The sequence below is a fragment of the Trifolium pratense genome, linkage group LG2 (assembly GCF_020283565.1).
Source record: "Trifolium pratense cultivar HEN17-A07 linkage group LG2, ARS_RC_1.1, whole genome shotgun sequence".
In the NCBI taxonomy this organism is placed as follows: Eukaryota; Viridiplantae; Streptophyta; class Magnoliopsida; order Fabales; family Fabaceae; genus Trifolium; species Trifolium pratense.
This window is the reverse complement of record NC_060060.1, coordinates 8,937,128-8,956,292: the sequence shown is the minus strand read 5'-3', so window position 1 is coordinate 8,956,292 and position 19,165 is coordinate 8,937,128. Positions and strand designations below refer to the sequence as shown.

Below are 19,165 nucleotides of genomic sequence, written 5' to 3'. Positions count from 1 at the left end.
TTTTTTTTATCAATACCCCCGTATTTTAATATTTTGTTTGGTACAAATCACTATGTATTTTTTTTTATTAGAAAAACCACATTAAGGTAAACCATAATTAATAGAATAATAAAATGAAATAGAAAAATAATCTATGAAGTCAATTACTTCATTCCTTTTATATTTCAGACAATGACACCTTTTTCTCTACTTGATAAGTATGAAGTTTAAGAATAATTTTTTTTAAGCATATCAATTTCTCAATTCCACATTTTTCCAATTCATTCTATAGTATAGTCATTCGAGGAGTTTCTATTATTTTATCAGTGTATTTGTTAAATATCACATGAAAAATTAGACAAATAAAAAAATAATGAGTAAAAAAATAGAGTACAACATTTATTCATAAATAATAGTAAAAAAACATTTATGAGCATGATTTAAATCCAATAAAAAATAATATGAACAACAATTCTTTTTTAATAAGTAAACGTATGATTAAAAAAAATGACAATAAAATATAAAAAACTATAAATAAATACTTAAAACTCTAAGAAATGATATTATAGATACTTTCTGCGTCCCAAAATATAAGCAAAAATTGATCAACTAAAGTGAATAAAAGTGAAATTAAACATTTGAAACATTTAAAAATTAGTCCAAGTTTCTTAGAAAAATGACCAATTTATCTAGACGATATATTTCACCATTCCAAATTATAAGTTTTTTTCTCAACTTATAAAGGAAAAACCATTTTTTTAGTTAATATCTAAAGAAGACAACTATTTGAAATTGTACAATTATTTTAATTTTAATTTATTTTTTTTGGAAAAATTATTTTCCTTTAATTAGAATTAGAATTATTTGAATCGATTTTTTTTTATTGAATTGAATTATTTTTGTATTAGAATTATTTGAATTGAATATTTCCTTTTTAAATAGAAAAATTAATGTCATGTATTTTTTCTGACGCAACTATAATGTCATCTATTAGAATATTAAGAATAAAAAAATATTGTTGAACATTTTTTAAACGAAGCAAAAATCTAAACATTGAATACTGTTCAAAATAATTTATAAGAAAAAAATATTTCTATATATATTTATAATTTAGCATTGATTATTAAAGGAAACTCTTAAATCTATATCAAAAAATGTAAAAGTTCTAGTTAAATGACACGTAGGCTGTGAAAGCGTCATTGAATGACATGTAGGATGATTTTTTGAGGAGTTTTGAGAGACTGCCACATATGAATTTTATCATGAGAGAGAAACTCTCAAACATATAAATAATAGATGTATTTTTTCTGACGCAACTATAATGTCATCTATTAGAATATTAAGAATAAAAAAATATTGTTGAACATTTTTTAAACGAAGCAAAAATCTAAACATTGAATACTGTTCAAAATAATTTATAAGAAAAAAATATTTCTATATATATTTATAATTTAGCATTGATTATTAAAGGAAACTCTTAAATCTATATCAAAAAATGTAAAAGTTCTAGTTAAATGACACGTAGGCTGTGAAAGCGTCATTGAATGACATGTAGGATGATTTTTTGAGGAGTTTTGAGAGACTGCCACATATGAATTTTATCATGAGAGAGAAACTCTCAAACATATAAATAATAGATTACTAAAGATTCAAAGGAATTTCTTGTGGGGTGGTAGTTTAGAGGACAAGAAATTGTGTTGGGTTAAATGGGATTAAATATGTTAACCTAAGAAATTGTAAGGACTTCTGATTCCCAGACCTGCGATCACTCTTAGTCTAAGGCTTGACCACCTGTAAAGTGCACCGAGGAATAGGGTTGGGAACAGACCAGGCCTTGATAGGCCTGAGCCTGGCCTACGATTTTTCTTCAGGCCCGAGCCTGGCCTGCGGCCTATCAAATGTTATTTTTTTTTTGCCTGGCCTGAGCGTTTTAAAAGTCTGGCCTGACCTTGTAGCCTATTTAAAAGCATGTGTTACATTAAAGCTTCTCTATATAGTCTTTTTAAATAGGCTAAACAGACCTTAAAAAGTTCACATTTAAATTTTTATAATTTCTACAACATTAAGAAAAAGCTAATAATATGATTAACATAATAATTAAAAACTAATAAAATAACAAATACGATTACGACAAAGTCGCCATAATACAAATTGTTTGCTAGGTGTAGTTAGCAACAAGCCAACAACCAAAATATAGGATGAGTTGCTACTTGCTCGAGAGAATGAGAGATGGAATGGAGGTAAGGTTTCTATTTTTAATTTATATGCGTGAAATATAAAAACAAATATATTTTCTCTGTTTTGTTAAAAAAAAATTTTTTCTCTGATATTTTGTATTTATATAAATAATATTTTTTTTATAAGATATAAATAATAATTATTATAAACAGACCGGCCTATCAGGCTTCATAGATCTTTTTAGAAGCCTAAGCCTGACCTATTTATGTAAACATGCCGTTTTCAAAGCCTAAACCTGGCATTTTTAATAACCAGGTCAGACCAGGCTTATACAGGCCAGGCCGAAGGCCCCTGTAGGCCGCCTGACCTATTCCCAACCCTACCGAGGAAGAAGCAACAACTGAACCCATGCACTTACAGAACTTGGCTCAGCAACCACCTTATAAAGAGCTTCTTTCAATGCTTGGGAGAATGCGATGCGACAACTATGAGGTATACTCTTCATAGTGAAGATAGGCGCTTGGAGGACTTCTTCTAATAGTCTTGCATCCAAAACCAATCCATCCTTTGCACCAAGAACATCGGGTTCTTTATAGATGGTTTTGGAATACCTATAATGTGACTCGTAACCTCTTCGGACCCGAGAGTGACACGAACCAAACCATCGAAATGATGACATGTTCGACTCAAGGCATGAATATGCATACACCTTCCACACAACCATTGTTTAAGCGCTTTCAAAGACTTCTCCACTGCCATAAACAAACCCAAGTCACTCACAATGGCTTCCCGTAATATACTCCTACGTTCGTCACTGCAAAGGTGTGGTGCCTTAAGATGAGGCACCATATGGGACACACCCTTACCCCCTTCCCTACCATCTGAGCAACAATGAAACTCCCGGAATGGACAATGCAAGCCTCCTACTTGAGTAGAAACCATTGGACAATGAAAAATTATGCCTTTGAATTTTAAATAATTTCTAAATTTAGATAAATTAGGATGGAAGAAACTGGATAAAAATTAAAATTTGTGTATTTTATTAAACTACAAGATAAGTTTTGGTCTAAAATTTGTTAGTTGTTCCAGCAGAGGTCGACCACACACTTTTTTTTCCCTGGTCAATTAAGATAGTGTATAGAATTTCATATTTTTTTAAAGTGAATAAGTGGAAGTAATGTGATTGTTCATTTTTATAAATCATAAAATAAATAAATAATTGTACCATAATTCAAATTCTAATTGTACATATTACATACAAGGCTTGGGCTAAAGTGAAAGAGTAAGACAAGTGGTGCACGGTGCACCAGTTGTCAATAACTCTATAACGAATACAAATTTTATAAAATCTATCGTTGGATAGAAAGTTTATATCGTATAGATCATCTATATAAACTTTTAAAAAAATTGAAAATCATTTGATATGTTATTGAGACTCATCAAAATTAACGGTTTCTGAATTTTATTAAATACCGTTAATTTTGATAGGTCTCAATAACACATCAAATGATTTTCAATTTTTTTAAAAATTTATATGGATGATCTATACGATATAAAATTTCTATCCAACGGTGAATTTTGTAAAATTCGTATTCGTTATCGGGTTATTGATAAGTGGTGCACCGTGCACCACTCGATGAACTTGTGCATAATAGAAGCAGCCTACCTACAATATCTTTATCGACTGAGACATGAATACGTTACAAAAATTTGTAAAACATGTTTTTTTTTTCTTTCAAGAAGTTTGTAAAACATGGGAGTCGATGAAAAATAAAATAAAATTTTCAGTCAAGTTAGATTTGGTTTGTTTATTTTTACACTTTTATATACATTTGGTCAAGCTATACTTTAGTATTTAGTAAGCGAAGAAAAAGACACGATTACCATTTTTTCTCTCTGATTTTGAGTTCCGAGTTAAGGCTCAACTCATCTTCTATCTACCTACCTACCTACCTACCTACCTGTCTCCTCTGTTATGGCGATTCACAATTTGCTCAATGGACAATTTCTCAATCGGAGCTCCGTTATCGGAGCTAGATTCATGTCCTCGTGGTTCAGGAACATCCAGCCAGCTCCCAAGGATCCAATCCTCGGAGTTACCGAAGCTTTTCTCGCCGATCAGAGTCCAAATAAAGTCAATGTCGGAGTTGTAAGTTCTTGAAATTCTCCTTCTCTATCTCTGTTTCCGATCTCTTTTTCTGTTTATTTCATCAATCTCAATTCGATTGCAATGAAATGATCAAATCTAATCTAATCTAATCACAAGAACAGAGCAACACTGTTTTTTTTAATCCTTTTTTGTTAATTGAATTTCGTTTATTTTCTATTCAGATTTCTGATTCGTGCGTGCATTTCAATAGCAACATGATAATTTATTTTATTTTATTTTTGTTGAAATATTATATTTGCATGGCACACTAAATTGTGATTTTGTTGATTTTATGTTTATTTATTTGGATTGGATCATTGTGTAAGTTGAATTTACGCTTTATTTGCAAATTGCAAAAGGGTGCATATCGCGATGACAATGGAAAGCCCGTGGTTTTGGAATGTGTTAGAGAAGCAGAGAGGAGAATTGCAGGAAACCAATTCATGTGAGTAAAACTTTTTTTTTGGCAAATGCTAACATTGATTTTAGGATATTTGTTATAGATTGGAAAATAGTTAATAATAATAATAATAATAATAATAATAATAATAATAATAATAATAATAATAATAATAATAATAATAATAGAACATGAAAGCATCAGATTTTGTCCCGTAAGTACAACTCACATGGAAAAAGACTGTGTTTACATTTGATATATGAGGGCGTGGATTGAATCTGCTGCGGATCCCCCAGTACTTAATGTGTGAGTTTAGCCAGTTGTGCTCTTTTAAATCAAATAAAAAATACATGAGATCCTGTTAAATATTGGATTTTTGTTAAGTGCTGGATGTTTTTTTAATTTAATTATTGATTATTGAAAAACAATCTTTAGGTAGCATTTTGTTTATTCAACTTTTTTATTTTTTTTCAAGTTGTCTAATGACTAGAAATTTCACCCATAAGTGGATAAATGGAATGACTAACGTCCCTGCCAATTGAGCTAAGCTCAGGAGACTTTTTTTTTTAACATTACTTAATATGAATGGAACTATGATTGCTTTCATGTGCCATTTTGTGATGATCACGTAACCCACTAGCTGATTTTGATTTTTGGGTATGTGCCGTGAATGGCATAATCTCTTTGGAAATATGACGCTACCTAATTGTTGATGCTGTGTCCTTTGACAGCTACAGCTATTCATGATTCATTGCTTTGTGTGGTGTAATTCGTTTCTTTTTTTAGGTGTTTTGGGATGATGTAGGGAATCTTGTTTTATTGCTGTGCTTTTTCTGGTTTTAAAGATAAAAAATTGTTTGTCAAAAAACAAAAAGATAAAAAATTGTGTGGTCCACATCCCATAAATGTTTATGGTCATTTTTATTGGAGTGTGGAGCAAAACTTCTATGATCATGCGACCATATAAACACACTTACATAATTTTTTGACTATTTATGAAATAATAAAAAAAATAAAATGAACATATTATATGGCGGCTCATACCTTAGCTAGGGCGGCCTTTTCTTGGCCTTGTCGCGCTTTCTTTGATTATGTCCCTCATTGTATTGAACATATTATAATTAATGAATTAAGTTGATTGTGTTTGTTTCAAAATAAAAATAAAAATAAAATGAAAAATTAAAATTTTGTTGTGAGGGTGACCAAATTGACGGGGTACAGAGATATTCTTACATGGTCACATGATCAAATAAATTGCATTTGGTCACATTCACAAAAACTATTATATCATTTAATAATTTGAAAAGTAAATGTTATTTAATTATTTTGTTGAATACTTATTTTACTTTTTGTGATTGTGACCAAATGCAATTTATTTGGTCATGTGACCATTTAAGAATATTTCATAAAGAAGATACTTTTTTTTTTTGGCTAAATAAAAGATATTCATTCATTCAAATTGATAAGAGTACATCGATGCAATACAAATCAAAATCGCTAAAAACAAAAAGGATGAATCTGCGAACAAACTCACAGCATCCGTGTTAATAGCATCAAACGGCATATTGCAAAAGCCTACATATTTGACTATATTGAAGTTTCCGGAACATTCATGTCGCCGGATCTGTAGCGTTGATGGTACAAAAGTCATTGATTGGATCTGCACTGGATGAACCTTAATCTTCAAACCTGAAACAAATGAACACCGCACAAAGACGGGACAACAATACTCCGCACTAAGACGGGACAACAATACTCCGCACTAAGACGGGACAACAATACTGAAAATCAAAACAAAGATAAAATCGCAAAGATGAAAACAAAACTATAAGACTTAAACTATGTGAAAATCACTTATTTGTATTAAAAAGCAAGAAGAAAAAAATATAAAGGGGTGATTTTAGGCCAAAATTGACCTAAAACCACCCCTCTATGGGTGAGAGAAGAAGAAGAAAATCAAAAAGAGTTTTAGGGCCGGCGGTGTATAGCTGACATTTCTCTTTTACTTGTCCTCCAATATTATATTTTAAGTAGAAAGAAAATGCACTTAACTATAGAAATATCTTGCTTAGGTGTAACTTCAAATAAAAAATGTTTGGGCACACACAAATGAAAAAAAAATTGAAACAAAATTTAGTGACATCATTTAATCTTTCTCTTTAATTTTTTATTTTATTTGTGTGCTTCCAAATACTTCTTATTTGGGGTTGTGCCCAAGCAAATATTTCATATCATGCTAATAGAATTGGTTTTGTAGATCGTGAAACTAGTTGGAAACTTCAATTTTTTTTGGTTAAATTCACATGGGTCCCATATAAATTCTTGGGATCCATGTAAATATTTCAATCAATAAAAAATAGTGTGTTAAAAAGTGTATTACTAGATTATTCAATTTTAAATGGTATCCATCTATTACTACATTGTACTACTTCGTCCCTAATTATAAGACTCTGATTGACCATTGCACGTACGTCAATGCACAATTTTGATCACTAACATCTTTAATTGTCTATTAGTAAAAATTATAAAAATTTAATATTTTGAAAATGCTCATCAAAACAAATTGAACAAGATCTTATATGTTAATATTTACATTTATATATTATTAAAAATATACGGTTAAAACAAGGTAAATGAATAGTACATTTTTGTCAAACGGGGTCTTATAATTAGGGACGGAGGTAGTATCATCTTTTTTATTTTTTTTTTCAAGTTTGCCTTTTTATTAGAATGGGTAGTCAGCTGCCAAAATATTTCTTAAAGTGTGAAAAGTGGCATGTAACCTTGAAGATGTTGTTAAAGTTGCAGACGAGGAATTTTTACAAGAAAATGATAATAGTTAGCAAATTGGTGGTTATGTTAGTTTTTGGATTTTAAACCCCCATCTCAACAACTGAACTGCCTCATGACATTTTCTGATTACCGAGGGGAAGTGAAAAAGATAAAGAATTTTTTTTTGAAGTAGTTGCACATAACTCTTTCCACTTCTTGACTTCTGCTATCCTGCCATGAAATGAAACTAAGTTTGTTTAATTAGCTTTTATGATATCTGTTTTCAAAAAAATTGGGGAAGAAATAACTAAAACTTAATTTCTTATGCTGAATGGACCATCAGATTCAGACTTACCTTGGACAACAAACTTCCAAGACAAGCCCCGAGTCGCATTCTCCTGAAACAATATTGTTCATTACTGTTTAATTCTGAGCAGGGAGTATCTTCCTATGGGTGGAAGCATACATCTGGTTGAAGAATCACTGAAGCTGGCATATGGAGAAAACTCTGAGCTCATCAAGGATAAACGAATAGCTGCAGTGCAGGCTTTATCCGGGACTGGTGCATGTCGACTTTTTGCCGCATTTCAACAGCGTTTTCATCCCAACACCCAAATCTATATACCAGTTCCCACCTGGGCCAAGTTAGTATTTCATTCAAATTGTCCTTTAAATATTACCATTTATTTTTTGAGTTTTCGGAGTTTGATATTTAGTTACAAATTTTTATATTTGTTAAATATATTGCTTGCCTGGAATTATTTTTCTTATAATGTAATAAATTACAGCCACCATAACATTTGGAGAGATTCTGGAGTTCCTATCAAGACATTCCGTTACTATCATCCTGAGTCTAAAGGATTGGATTTTTCTGGACTGATGGATGACATTATGGTACATTGCTCTGATTCATAACATTTTTCCAATGCGCTTTAGTAGAGGTCATTTTTTATAGATGATGATTTACTTACTATGTACTCTTCAGTCCATGCGGTGTTAGCTAAGTAGTAAGAGTTTGACAATGTAACCTCAAGGGAGAAGTTCAAATCCCTTCGAAGACGGTTGTAAAATGACCATTCTCCCTTCCCCAGTTTTTTTAAAAACATATATGTACCCTTCTCACCTCTTAAAATGGTTATTTCTTACACAGAATGCTCCAGATGGTTCCTTCTTTCTACTTCATGCATGTGCTCACAATCCTACTGGAGTAGATCCTTCAGAAGAACAATGGAGAGAGATCTCTTCACAGATCAAGGTAAAAGGGAATGATATATTGAATCATGGGATTTTGTTCTTGTTGTGTCAGTTATTTTGACTCTTCTTGTTGTTGACTGTTTCCAGGCTAAAGGTCATTTCCCTTTGTTTGACATGGCATATCAAGGTTTTGCTAGTGGAAGTCCAGAGAGAGATGCAAAAGCCATCAGGATTTTTCTTGATGATGGTCATTTAATAGGACTTGCTCAATCATATGCAAAAAATATGGGACTGTATGGCCAGAGAGTTGGATGCCTTAGGTAATTTATATTAATCTTTTGAATAGAGATATCACTTTAATTAGTAAGTAGACTATGTATAACAACTTTAGCATAAAATGTAAATTACCTTTTGCAAAGATGACACTTATGATTTTGAGTTCCTTGCAGCGTGCTTTGTGAAGACGCGAAACAAGCTGTGGCAGTAAAAAGTCAGTTGCAGTTAATTGCCAGACCCATGTACAGCAATCCACCTCTTCATGGAGCACTTGTGGTTTCAACTGTCCTTGGTGATCCAGAACTGAAGAAGCTATGGCTTCAAGAAGTTCAGGTAAATTGTTATTATTTCTTAAAGACAAAGAGTCTCCCCTGTCCTCCTTTAATACCCACCTCACCTCTCCAAGCCTTTGTTATCATAGTTCCATTCTTAAAAATACCATATATAATGCTGCAGTATGCTATTTTTCTAAGGTTGAGCTGTAGAATATATCATATTCATATACTGCCTTTGTCTCATATTATGTGTCTTTTTATGGTAATGCACACTTTTTAAGAAAATGACCAGTCATGTTGAATTCAATAGTAAAATAGTGTGTATAGTCAATAAAATAATCATATTAATTGGAGTGGTTGAAAGTAGTAGTTGTTGAATAGCTAGGTGATCTATTTAATTAAACGAGGTCATTGTTGGAAAAATATAATAAATGATGTTTGTATATTCTATGGTGACAAATAATTTCAGACAGAAAAATATTGCAAGTGAGACACATAATAAGAAAGATGGAGTATCTGTTAAGCATCAATGACTGAGCATAGCCTTCATTGTTGGAGAACAAGCACACACACTTTGTGTTATTGAAGAAGAAGAGAATTTAGGGAGAAAGAAAAGAGTGATGGAAGGGTGGATCAAGTGGGCCTTGACTTTGGTCCTAAGCCCAAAATGTGGAGAGTGTATGAAAGGAAGCATTTCAAGAAGAATAATAAAGGATGACGTGGATTGAAAAGGTGGAGGGGATGCACGAGTTTGCTTGCACTACTTATAGTTGGTTAGAAGGAGAGAGAAATGGCATCTTATCTTTCTGTTAGAATTTGTATTCACAATACGTGAATTGGGGCCTTAGTGCTTTGGGGGAATTGATAATTCTTATCAATTCTACAGTTATCTTTGCTTGTTGCTCACATTACTTTTACATTCGTACTTGTAATTGTTCTTCTATCCATTAATACAATTACTAGTTTCCATATATTTTACATACAATTCACTCTTAGTTCTATCAATTGGTCCGACCTACCAGATCCAATCCACCTCCGTTGTTTTGATTAATGCCAAAAAAACAAGGAAAACCTAATATGGGAGATCGAGTTACCGTTTTGGAAGCGTCAGTTGAAGAAATCAAAGGTACCCTGAGTACGTTGGTGCAACAGATGACACAGCTCCTCCAGAGGTCTAACTCAAATACATCTGATCCAACGATCGTTCCACAACCGGCGAGAGACGAACCGGTGAGAGAAGATTCGGTTGAAGCTTCAACCATGAATGAATCACGCTTGGCTGGGAAGAAGGTTAAACTTCCATTGTTCGAAGGTGACGATCCTGTAGCTTGGATCACGCGAGCGGAAATTTATTTTGATGTGCAACAAACACCAGAGGATATGCGTGTAAAGCTTTCACGTTTGAGCATGGAAGGTCCAACAATCCATTGGTTTAATTTATTGATGGAAACAGAGGATCACCTTTCATGGGAACGGTTGAAGAAAGCTTTGATTGCTCGTTATGGAGGTCGCAGGTTAGAAAACCCATTTGAAGAGTTATCCACGCTGCGTCAAACAGAAGGGGTTGAAGAGTTTGTCGAGGCGTTCGAGTTACTGTCCTCGCAGGTAGGAAGGTTACCTGAGGAACAGTACTTGGGAGACTTCATGAGTGGGTTGAAGCCAGCAATTCGTCGTCGTGTACGAACTCTGAATCCAAAAACTCGTATGCAAATGATGAGAATGGCAAAGGACGTAGAAGAAGAATTGAAAGAGGTTGACGATGAAGAAACGCGTTCACTGGGTAAGAAATCAGTGGGCCGAAACGAAGGAATTGGGTTTGGATCTAAATTTCGGAGCGGTTATAACCCGGCCCAGAAAGAGATGACCCGGTCCAACTATTCTGGTGGAAATAACCCGCCCAAGAAAACGGGTTCGTCGAACCCTAATTTCAATTCGAATTCTAATTTCACCAACACAAATTCATCTATGAGTTCTACTGGACGAAAAAACGACGGTGATCGTCGCCATGGTGGATCTGAGCGATGGAGAGGGATGAGAAGTGAAGAAGCGGAAGAACGAAGAGCCAAAGGGTTATGTTTCAAGTGTGGGGGTAAATGGCACCCCACTCTACACAAATGTCCAGAAAGATCCATGCGTGTGTTGCTACTCGGTGAGGGTGAGATGGTGAACGATGATGGAGAAATTGTGGCCTTGGAGGTTGAAGATTCTGAGGAGGAGGAAGAAATAGAAGCAGAGTGCAAACTAATTGGGGTGTTGGGAAAGATGGGGGAATATAATACGATGAAGTTGGAAGGAAAGTTGAAGGATGTCGATGTAGAAGTATTGATTGATAGTGGAGCTAGTCATAGCTTCATTTCTCCAGAACTTACTACTGCTTTAGGCTTAACTATAACTCCTACTGTGGTTAAGCGTATTAAGTTGGGAGATGGACATAGAGTTTTGTCTGAAGGCATTTGTAAAGGGATTAAGATCAAGTTAGGATCTAAAACCTTTGAAGTTGATGCTCTGGTGCTTGGGTTGGGAGGTTTGGATGTGGTGTTACGGGTGTCATGGCTGAGTACGTTAGGGAAGGTAGTAATGGATTGGAAGGATTTGACTATGCAGTTTTATCACAAAGGAGAGTTGGTGACATTGCAAGGAGGAAGACAATTACAACAAGAATGTTTAAATTCATTCTTGGGTGGAAAGGAGGGTAAGGGTAGTTATGAAGGATGGTGGTCACTATTGGAGCAGAAACAGGAGTCTGTTGAGGTTATTCAAAGGAATGTTGCTGAGGTGTTGAAGGCTTACCCTGAAGTCTTCACAGACAAACTTGCTTTACCACCAGTAAGAGCTCAAGTCCACAGAATTAACCTGCTTCCAAATCATGGTCCGGTCAATGTTAGACCATATAAATATCCTCATCACCAAAAAGCAGAAATTGAAAGACAAGTAGCAGATCTTATGCAAGCTGGTGTTATCAGGCCTAGTTTGAGTGCATTCTCTAGCCCTGCGATCTTAGTCAAGAAGAAGGACCATACATGGAGAATGTGTGTGGATTACAGAGCATTGAATAAGGTAACAGTACCTGATAAATATCCCATTCCTATTGTTGATGAGTTATTAGATGAATTACATGGGTCTATTATTTTTTCTAAAATTGATTTGAAGTCTGGATATCATCAAATCAGAGTGCACAATGATGATATTGATAAAACAGCTTTTAGAACTCATAATGGTCATTATGAGTACCTTGTCATGCCCTTCGGCTTGATGAATGCTCCAGCTACGTTCCAATCTACCATGAATGACATTTTCAGACCATTTCTTAGAAAATTTGTGCTGGTTTTCTTTGATGACATATTGGTATATAGTAAGTCAGAAGAAGAACATGTTCAACATTTGAAATCAGTTCTTGCTGTGTTGGTTGAACATTGTTTTGTGGCCAATAAGTCAAAATGTAAGTTTGGTTGTTTACATATTGACTACTTGGGCCATATCATATCTGGAGAAGGAGTTTCAGTAGATCCTGACAAGGTGAAATGTATTTTGGAGTGGCCTGAACCTAAAAACGTGAAAGGAGTGCGTGGTTTTTTAGGTCTCACAGGTTATTATAGGAAGTTTGTAAAGGATTATGGAAAAATAGCTAGGCCTCTCACTGACCTTACTAAGAAAGACAACTTTCAGTGGGGAGAACAAGCTAAAGCAGCTTTTGAAAGGCTAAAAATTATCATGACTACTTCTCCTGTATTGGTGTTACCAAATTTTTCTCTACCTTTTGAAATTGAATGCGATGCAGCAGGGAGAGGAGTGGGAGCTGTATTAATGCAGAATAAGCAACCCATTGCTTATTTCAGTAAAGCATTATCTGACAATAATTTGGCTAAATCTGTTTATGAGAAAGAACTAATGGCATTGGTCCTTGCCATTCAACACTGGCGGCATTATTTACCGGGGAAAGAATTTGTAGTATTTACTGATCATAGAAGCTTGAAGCACTTTCTACAGCAAAGAATTTCATCTCCCGATCAACAATGTTGGTTGGCTAAGTTGTTGGGTTACCAGTTTGAAGTAAAATATAAGCCAGGCCTTGAAAATAAAGCTGCAGATGCCTTATCACGTTGTTATGATGCGGGTGAGTTTAATGCTTTGGTATCTAATCCTATTTGGGTTGACAGAGATAAGATATTGGATGAAATCAGTCATGATGTTTCTGTTCAGAAACTTCTTGCAGAAGTTTTGGCAGACCCTAGTGCTAAACCTGGTTTCAGTGTACAACAAGGAGTTTTGTTGTATCAAGGAAGATTGGTTATAGGACCTCAATCATCTATCATACCTAAATTGTTGAAAGAATTCCATGAAACACCAATGGGTGGTCATTCTGGGTTCTTGAGGACTTACAGACGTGTAGCAGAGAATTTGTACTGGGTTGGCATGCAAAAGACAATTAGAGATTTTGTAAGAGCTTGTGACATTTGTCAACGCCAAAAATATGAAGCTACTACTCCAGGTGGTCTCTTACAACCTCTGCCTATTCCCAATGCAGTATGGGAAGATATTTCTATTGATTTTATTACTGGTCTACCCAAATCAAAAGGGTTTGAAGCAATTCTGGTTGTGGTGGACAGGCTTTCGAAATATAGTCATTTTATTTTGTTAAAACATCCCTATACTGCAAAATCAGTGGCTGAAATATTTGTGAAGGAAGTGGTCCGACTCCATGGAATTCCTAATTCCGTTGTGAGTGACAGAGATCCTGTGTTTGTCAGTCACTTTTGGAGAGAATTGTTCAAGCTTCAGGGAACTACATTAAAAATGAGTTCTGCATACCATCCAGAGACAGATGGGCAAACTGAGGTAATCAATAGATGCCTTGAAGGTTACTTAAGATGCTTTGCGATCGAACAACCTAAGACATGGTCAGTATGGATATCATGGGCTGAATATTGGTATAATACTACGTATCATGTTTCAATTGGTAAGTCCCCATTTGAAGTTGTGTATGGTAGACAACCACCTAAACTGTTAAAATTTCTTAAGAATGAAACTAAAGTGGCTGCAGTAGCTGTGGAACTGCATGACAGAGATGAGGCTTTGAATCAGCTCAAATTGCATTTATTAAAGGCTCAACAGCAGATGCAAGCTTATGCTAACCAGAAGAGAAGAGACCTCAAGTTTGAGGTAGGTGAATGGGTTTTTTTGAAGCTTAGGCCTCATAGACAACATTCTGTCATCAGAAGAATAAACCAGAAATTGGCTGCTCGTTTCTATGGTCCCTTCAAAATTATGGAAAAAATTGGTGAAGTAGCTTATAAGTTACAACTTCCTGAACAATCAAGAATTCATCCTGTGTTCCATGTTTCACTATTGAAAAAGGCTGTAGGTGACTACCAGACTCAAGGAGAATTGCCTAAAGAATTAGATGTGGTCATTGATGAGGAGGTTTATCCGATTAAAGTGTTGGGAACTCGCTCTGTTTTGAAAGAAGGTACTTCTGTTGCTCAGAGTTTGATCCAATGGAAAGATAAATCTCTTGATGATGTCACATGGGAAGACAATGATATAATCAAAGGACAGTTTCCTGAATTTAACCTTGAGGACAAGGTTTTGATTAAAGAGGGTGGCATTGATGGAAGGGTGGATCAAGTGGGCCTTGACTTTGGTCCTAAGCCCAAAATGTGGAGAGTGTATGAAAGGAAGCATTTCAAGAAGAATAATAAAGGATGACGTGGATTGAAAAGGTGGAGGGGATGCACGAGTTTGCTTGCACTACTTATAGTTGGTTAGAAGGAGAGAGAAATGGCATCTTATCTTTCTGTTAGAATTTGTATTCACAATACGTGAATTGGGGCCTTAGTGCTTTGGGGGAATTGATAATTCTTATCAATTCTACAGTTATCTTTGCTTGTTGCTCACATTACTTTTACATTCGTACTTGTAATTGTTCTTCTATCCATTAATACAATTACTAGTTTCCATATATTTTACATACAATTCACTCTTAGTTCTATCAAAGAGTTTTATTGATTAGAGAATATGAGAAAAGTTTACAAGAGGTGATTACAAATGTGAGATTACAACTGTATTTATAGACTATACAGTGTAACTACCTCTCTAAGTAACTAACTAACTAACTGCAATGCTTAGCAGTCTAACTGACTAGCTAACTGCCTAACTGCCTTACAACTGTAACAGCAGATAACAGAACAGATGCTTAACCATCTAATAGCACATCACACTATCACAGTATTGGATAGGTTTGACAATTACTAAACAACATTCATGAGGGTTATTGTTGAAAGTTTGAATCAATATTATTATTATAGTTTAATAGAGTTTATTGAGTTTCTTAGGATTCCTATTGTTACTAGTTTTAACTATAGGAATTATGAGTATTAGTTGGTGTGTTACAAATTTAAGGTAGTTTAATTCTGATTTATGTTTATGTTTTTTATGTTATGTTTTTCATGTATTTAAAGGATGATAATATCAATAAAATGGTGTGAGTTGTATTCCTCCTTCCTCTAAAAAAAACCAACAGTGGTATCAGAGCTTTTTTCTTGAGGGACCTAGTGAGGTTGAGAGTTCCATCAAACACAAAAAAAAAAAAAAAGAGATCAAAATGCAATCAGAAAACTTAGCCATAAAATTGCCAGTTTTTTAGGGTAAAAATTATCACTTATGGGCAACCAGAATGAAAGCTTATCTTGAAGCCAATGATCTTTGGGAGGCTGTTGAGGATGAGTATGAGATTGATCCATTACCGGACAATCCAACGGTTGCACAAATTAAAATTCGTAAGACGAAAAAGCAGCGAAAATCGAAGGCAAAGTCTTATCTCTTTTCTGCTGTTTCTGAAGCAATCTTTACAAGAATTATGACTCTGAAGTCAGCCAAAGCAATATGGGATTTTCTCAAGCAGGAGTATGAAGGAAATGAGAAAATCAAAGGGATGCAAGTGCTGAATTTGATCAGAGAATTTGAGATGCAGCGGATGAAGGAGTCAGAAACAATCAAGGAGTATTCTGACAAACTTCTAAGCATCGTCAACAATGTAAGATTGCTTGGAACTGAATTTTCTGATACAAGGATAGTCCAAAAAATTCTTGTAACTGTTCCTGAGAGATTTGAGTCCACCATTTCTTCTCTAGAAAACTCCAAGGAGAGAAGAAAAAGGTCCAATGGAATAACTTCCAGAAAGGAGAAGGTTCTAATAAATTGAGTAGTAAAGCTGAAGATGAGCAGGCAAATTATCCTCCATGTCAGCATTGTGAAAAAACAAATCATCCACATTTCAGATGCTGGAGTAGACCTAATTTCCGTTGCAACAAATGCAATCAGCCGGGTCATATTGCAAAATTTTGCAAAAATGAAGTACAACCTAAAGTTGAGGCACAAGTGGCTGATCAAAATGAGGAGGAGGAATACTTATTTGCAGCAACATGTTTGTCTACCGACAAAAATAAGAAAAATTGGTTGGTTGATAGTGGATGCACACATCACATGGCCCATGATGAAGAGTTGTTCAAGAAGTTAGACAAAACAATTGTTTCAAAAGTTACCATTGGCAATGGACAAAGTGTTGATGTCAAAGGCAAGGGAGTTGTTGCTGTTGAAACTCTCTCAGGTACTAAATATATTTATGATGTTTTATTTGTGCCTGAGTTGAATCAAAATTTGTTGAGTGTTGGACAAATGCTGGAAAAGCACTACACTTTGCATTTTAATGACATGAAATGCACCATATTTGATCCTGTTGGTGGTGAACTAATGTCTATTAAAATGAGAAATAGAAGTTTTCCGATAGAGTGGAAGCAAACAGCAATGCATGCATCTCCAAGTGTAGTAGAAGCCTCAAATAAAGAGAAGAACGGAGTAGAAATTCTCCAAGGCCAAAACTCTAAAACTGCAGAAGAAAAATGTGATGATAATGCTAATTTTTCTGTTAAAAAGTGTGAACCTCATGCTGAAATTTTTGAAATGTGCAATGTTGCTATGGTCAATCCTTTGGGTGATGCAAATGTGGCAAGCATGGATGGTTGGAGAGTTGTCATGCAGGAGGAGAAAAATATGAAAGAGAAAAATGAATCTTGGTAATTTGAAGACAAGCCAAGAGATCAAAAGTTGAATAATGTTAAGTGGGTTTATAGAACTAAACTTGATCATAATGGTTCTAAGAACAAATTTCAGGAAAAATTGGTTGACAAAGGCTTTCTGGAACATGAAGTTTATTTTTCTAATGATTTTGCTCATGTGGCAAGTCATGAAGGGGCAAGTTTTGAAGTTGAGAAAATCTACAAAGTTCATTAGAGAAGTTGAGAAGTCCAAAGAAGAGAAATTTGAAGTCAATAACTATTGATTCAAGGAGGAGTGTTGAAAGTTTGAATCAATATTATTATTATAGTTTAATAGAGTTTATTGAGTTTCTTAGGATTCCTATTGTTACTAGTTTTAACTATAGGAATTATGAGTATTAGTTGGTGTGTTACAAATTTAAGGTAGTTTAATTCTGATTCATGTTTATGTTTTTTATGTTATGTTTTTCATGTATTTAAAGGATGATAATATCAATAAAATGGTGTGAGTTGTATTCCTCCTTCCTCTAAAAAAAACCAACAGTTATGCTCAGTCACTGATATAATGCTGCATTGCTGGGTTCTACACCATAAGTAAAAGCACCATATAAGCTAGATGCTACACAGCCTACACCACAAGTAAAATTCATCAAATCCTAGGGTTACTGTTTGAACTCAGAATATATTCTATATATTGTAAATGACGATGATTTTACCAGGTTTTCAGATTGTATTACCTCTGTTATATATGCTATTTATTTCTGTTTCTATACTTAATTTTTTTTTAACAATCATGTTATTCTATGTTAACATATTTCAAATGATAATTTAAGAAGACACCATTTTTAAGTTGTGGCATAGGATAGAAAATGAACTTACATAGATGGGTTCTTTACAGGTTATGGCAGACCGCATCATTGGAATGAGGACTACACTACGAGAGAACTTGGAAAATCTGGGGTCTTCTTTGCCATGGCAGCACATAACCAATCAGGTTCAGTTGAATTTATTGAATGCACAACTGTTTCAACCACTTATTTTTCTTTTCCTTGCTTATTTTAGTTGCTTAAGGAAATTTCACCCCCTTCCCCCTTATTTTTATGATTACTATTTACTTGGAGACCAAGAATCTTTGTAGGGGAGAGGGATAAATGGTTTATGAAGGATTGAACTTCCTTCATCATTTTCACATCAAAATGTTAAAAACAGGATTGAACTTGTGCAGATTGGCATGTTCTGCTACAGCGGGATGACACCAGAACAGGTTGATCGTTTGACAAGCGAGTTTCATATTTACATGACTCGTAACGGTCGTATAAGGTGACAAACATAATCTTAAGTTTCTTTCTTTCTATTGGAATTTTATTTACATTACGAGTTCATCGGAGATAGAAGCATATTGTGTTTGCTTACATTGTATATACATGATTTATGACAGTATGGCTGGTCTTAATACGGGCAACGTTGGATATGTGGCTAACGCTATCTACGAGGTTACAAAATGAACCTAGACTATTCATCTGTGCGGAATACCAAATTTTTGTCCTTGGAAACAACAAACACCTCAGAAGTAGTATTATTATTGGAGAGAGCAGAAATAAATTTGGGCTCTTGTAACTATCTTCTACATTTTCACCTTGTTTCATTTGCAATTCGATATATTGAATAATTTGAGAAGTAGATTGAATAAGAGGTTTTATTAATGATTATTCTTACTGTTTCACACTGAAAAGGATTATTGTTGGCGATGAATTGTTACGATTTTGTTGATGCTAGAACAGATATTTGAAAGCTTAGAGTTCAATTGAGACTAATAAGTGCGGCTAATTTGAGCCCATGCTAATATTTCTGCCTATGTTGGAACATTGTGAAGGCAAATGGCATTTAA

General features: G+C 34.4%; 1 protein-coding gene across 1 annotated transcript; it reads left to right on the top strand.

Moving 5' to 3' along the window:
* The first annotated feature begins 3,859 nt into the window (after nt 1–3,859).
* On the top strand, nt 3,860–19,120 carry LOC123905767 (aspartate aminotransferase, mitochondrial). The gene is made up of 10 exons (XM_045955488.1): nt 3,860–4,306; nt 4,666–4,751; nt 7,916–8,122; nt 8,267–8,372; nt 8,629–8,733; nt 8,820–8,992; nt 9,122–9,281; nt 18,176–18,271; nt 18,503–18,597; nt 18,716–19,120. Exons 1-10 carry the CDS (start codon nt 4,133–4,135, stop codon nt 18,780–18,782), a joined length of 1,269 nt encoding a protein of 422 aa, XP_045811444.1. The 5' UTR covers nt 3,860–4,132; the 3' UTR covers nt 18,783–19,120.
* The last annotated feature ends 45 nt before the right edge of the window (nt 19,121–19,165 follow it).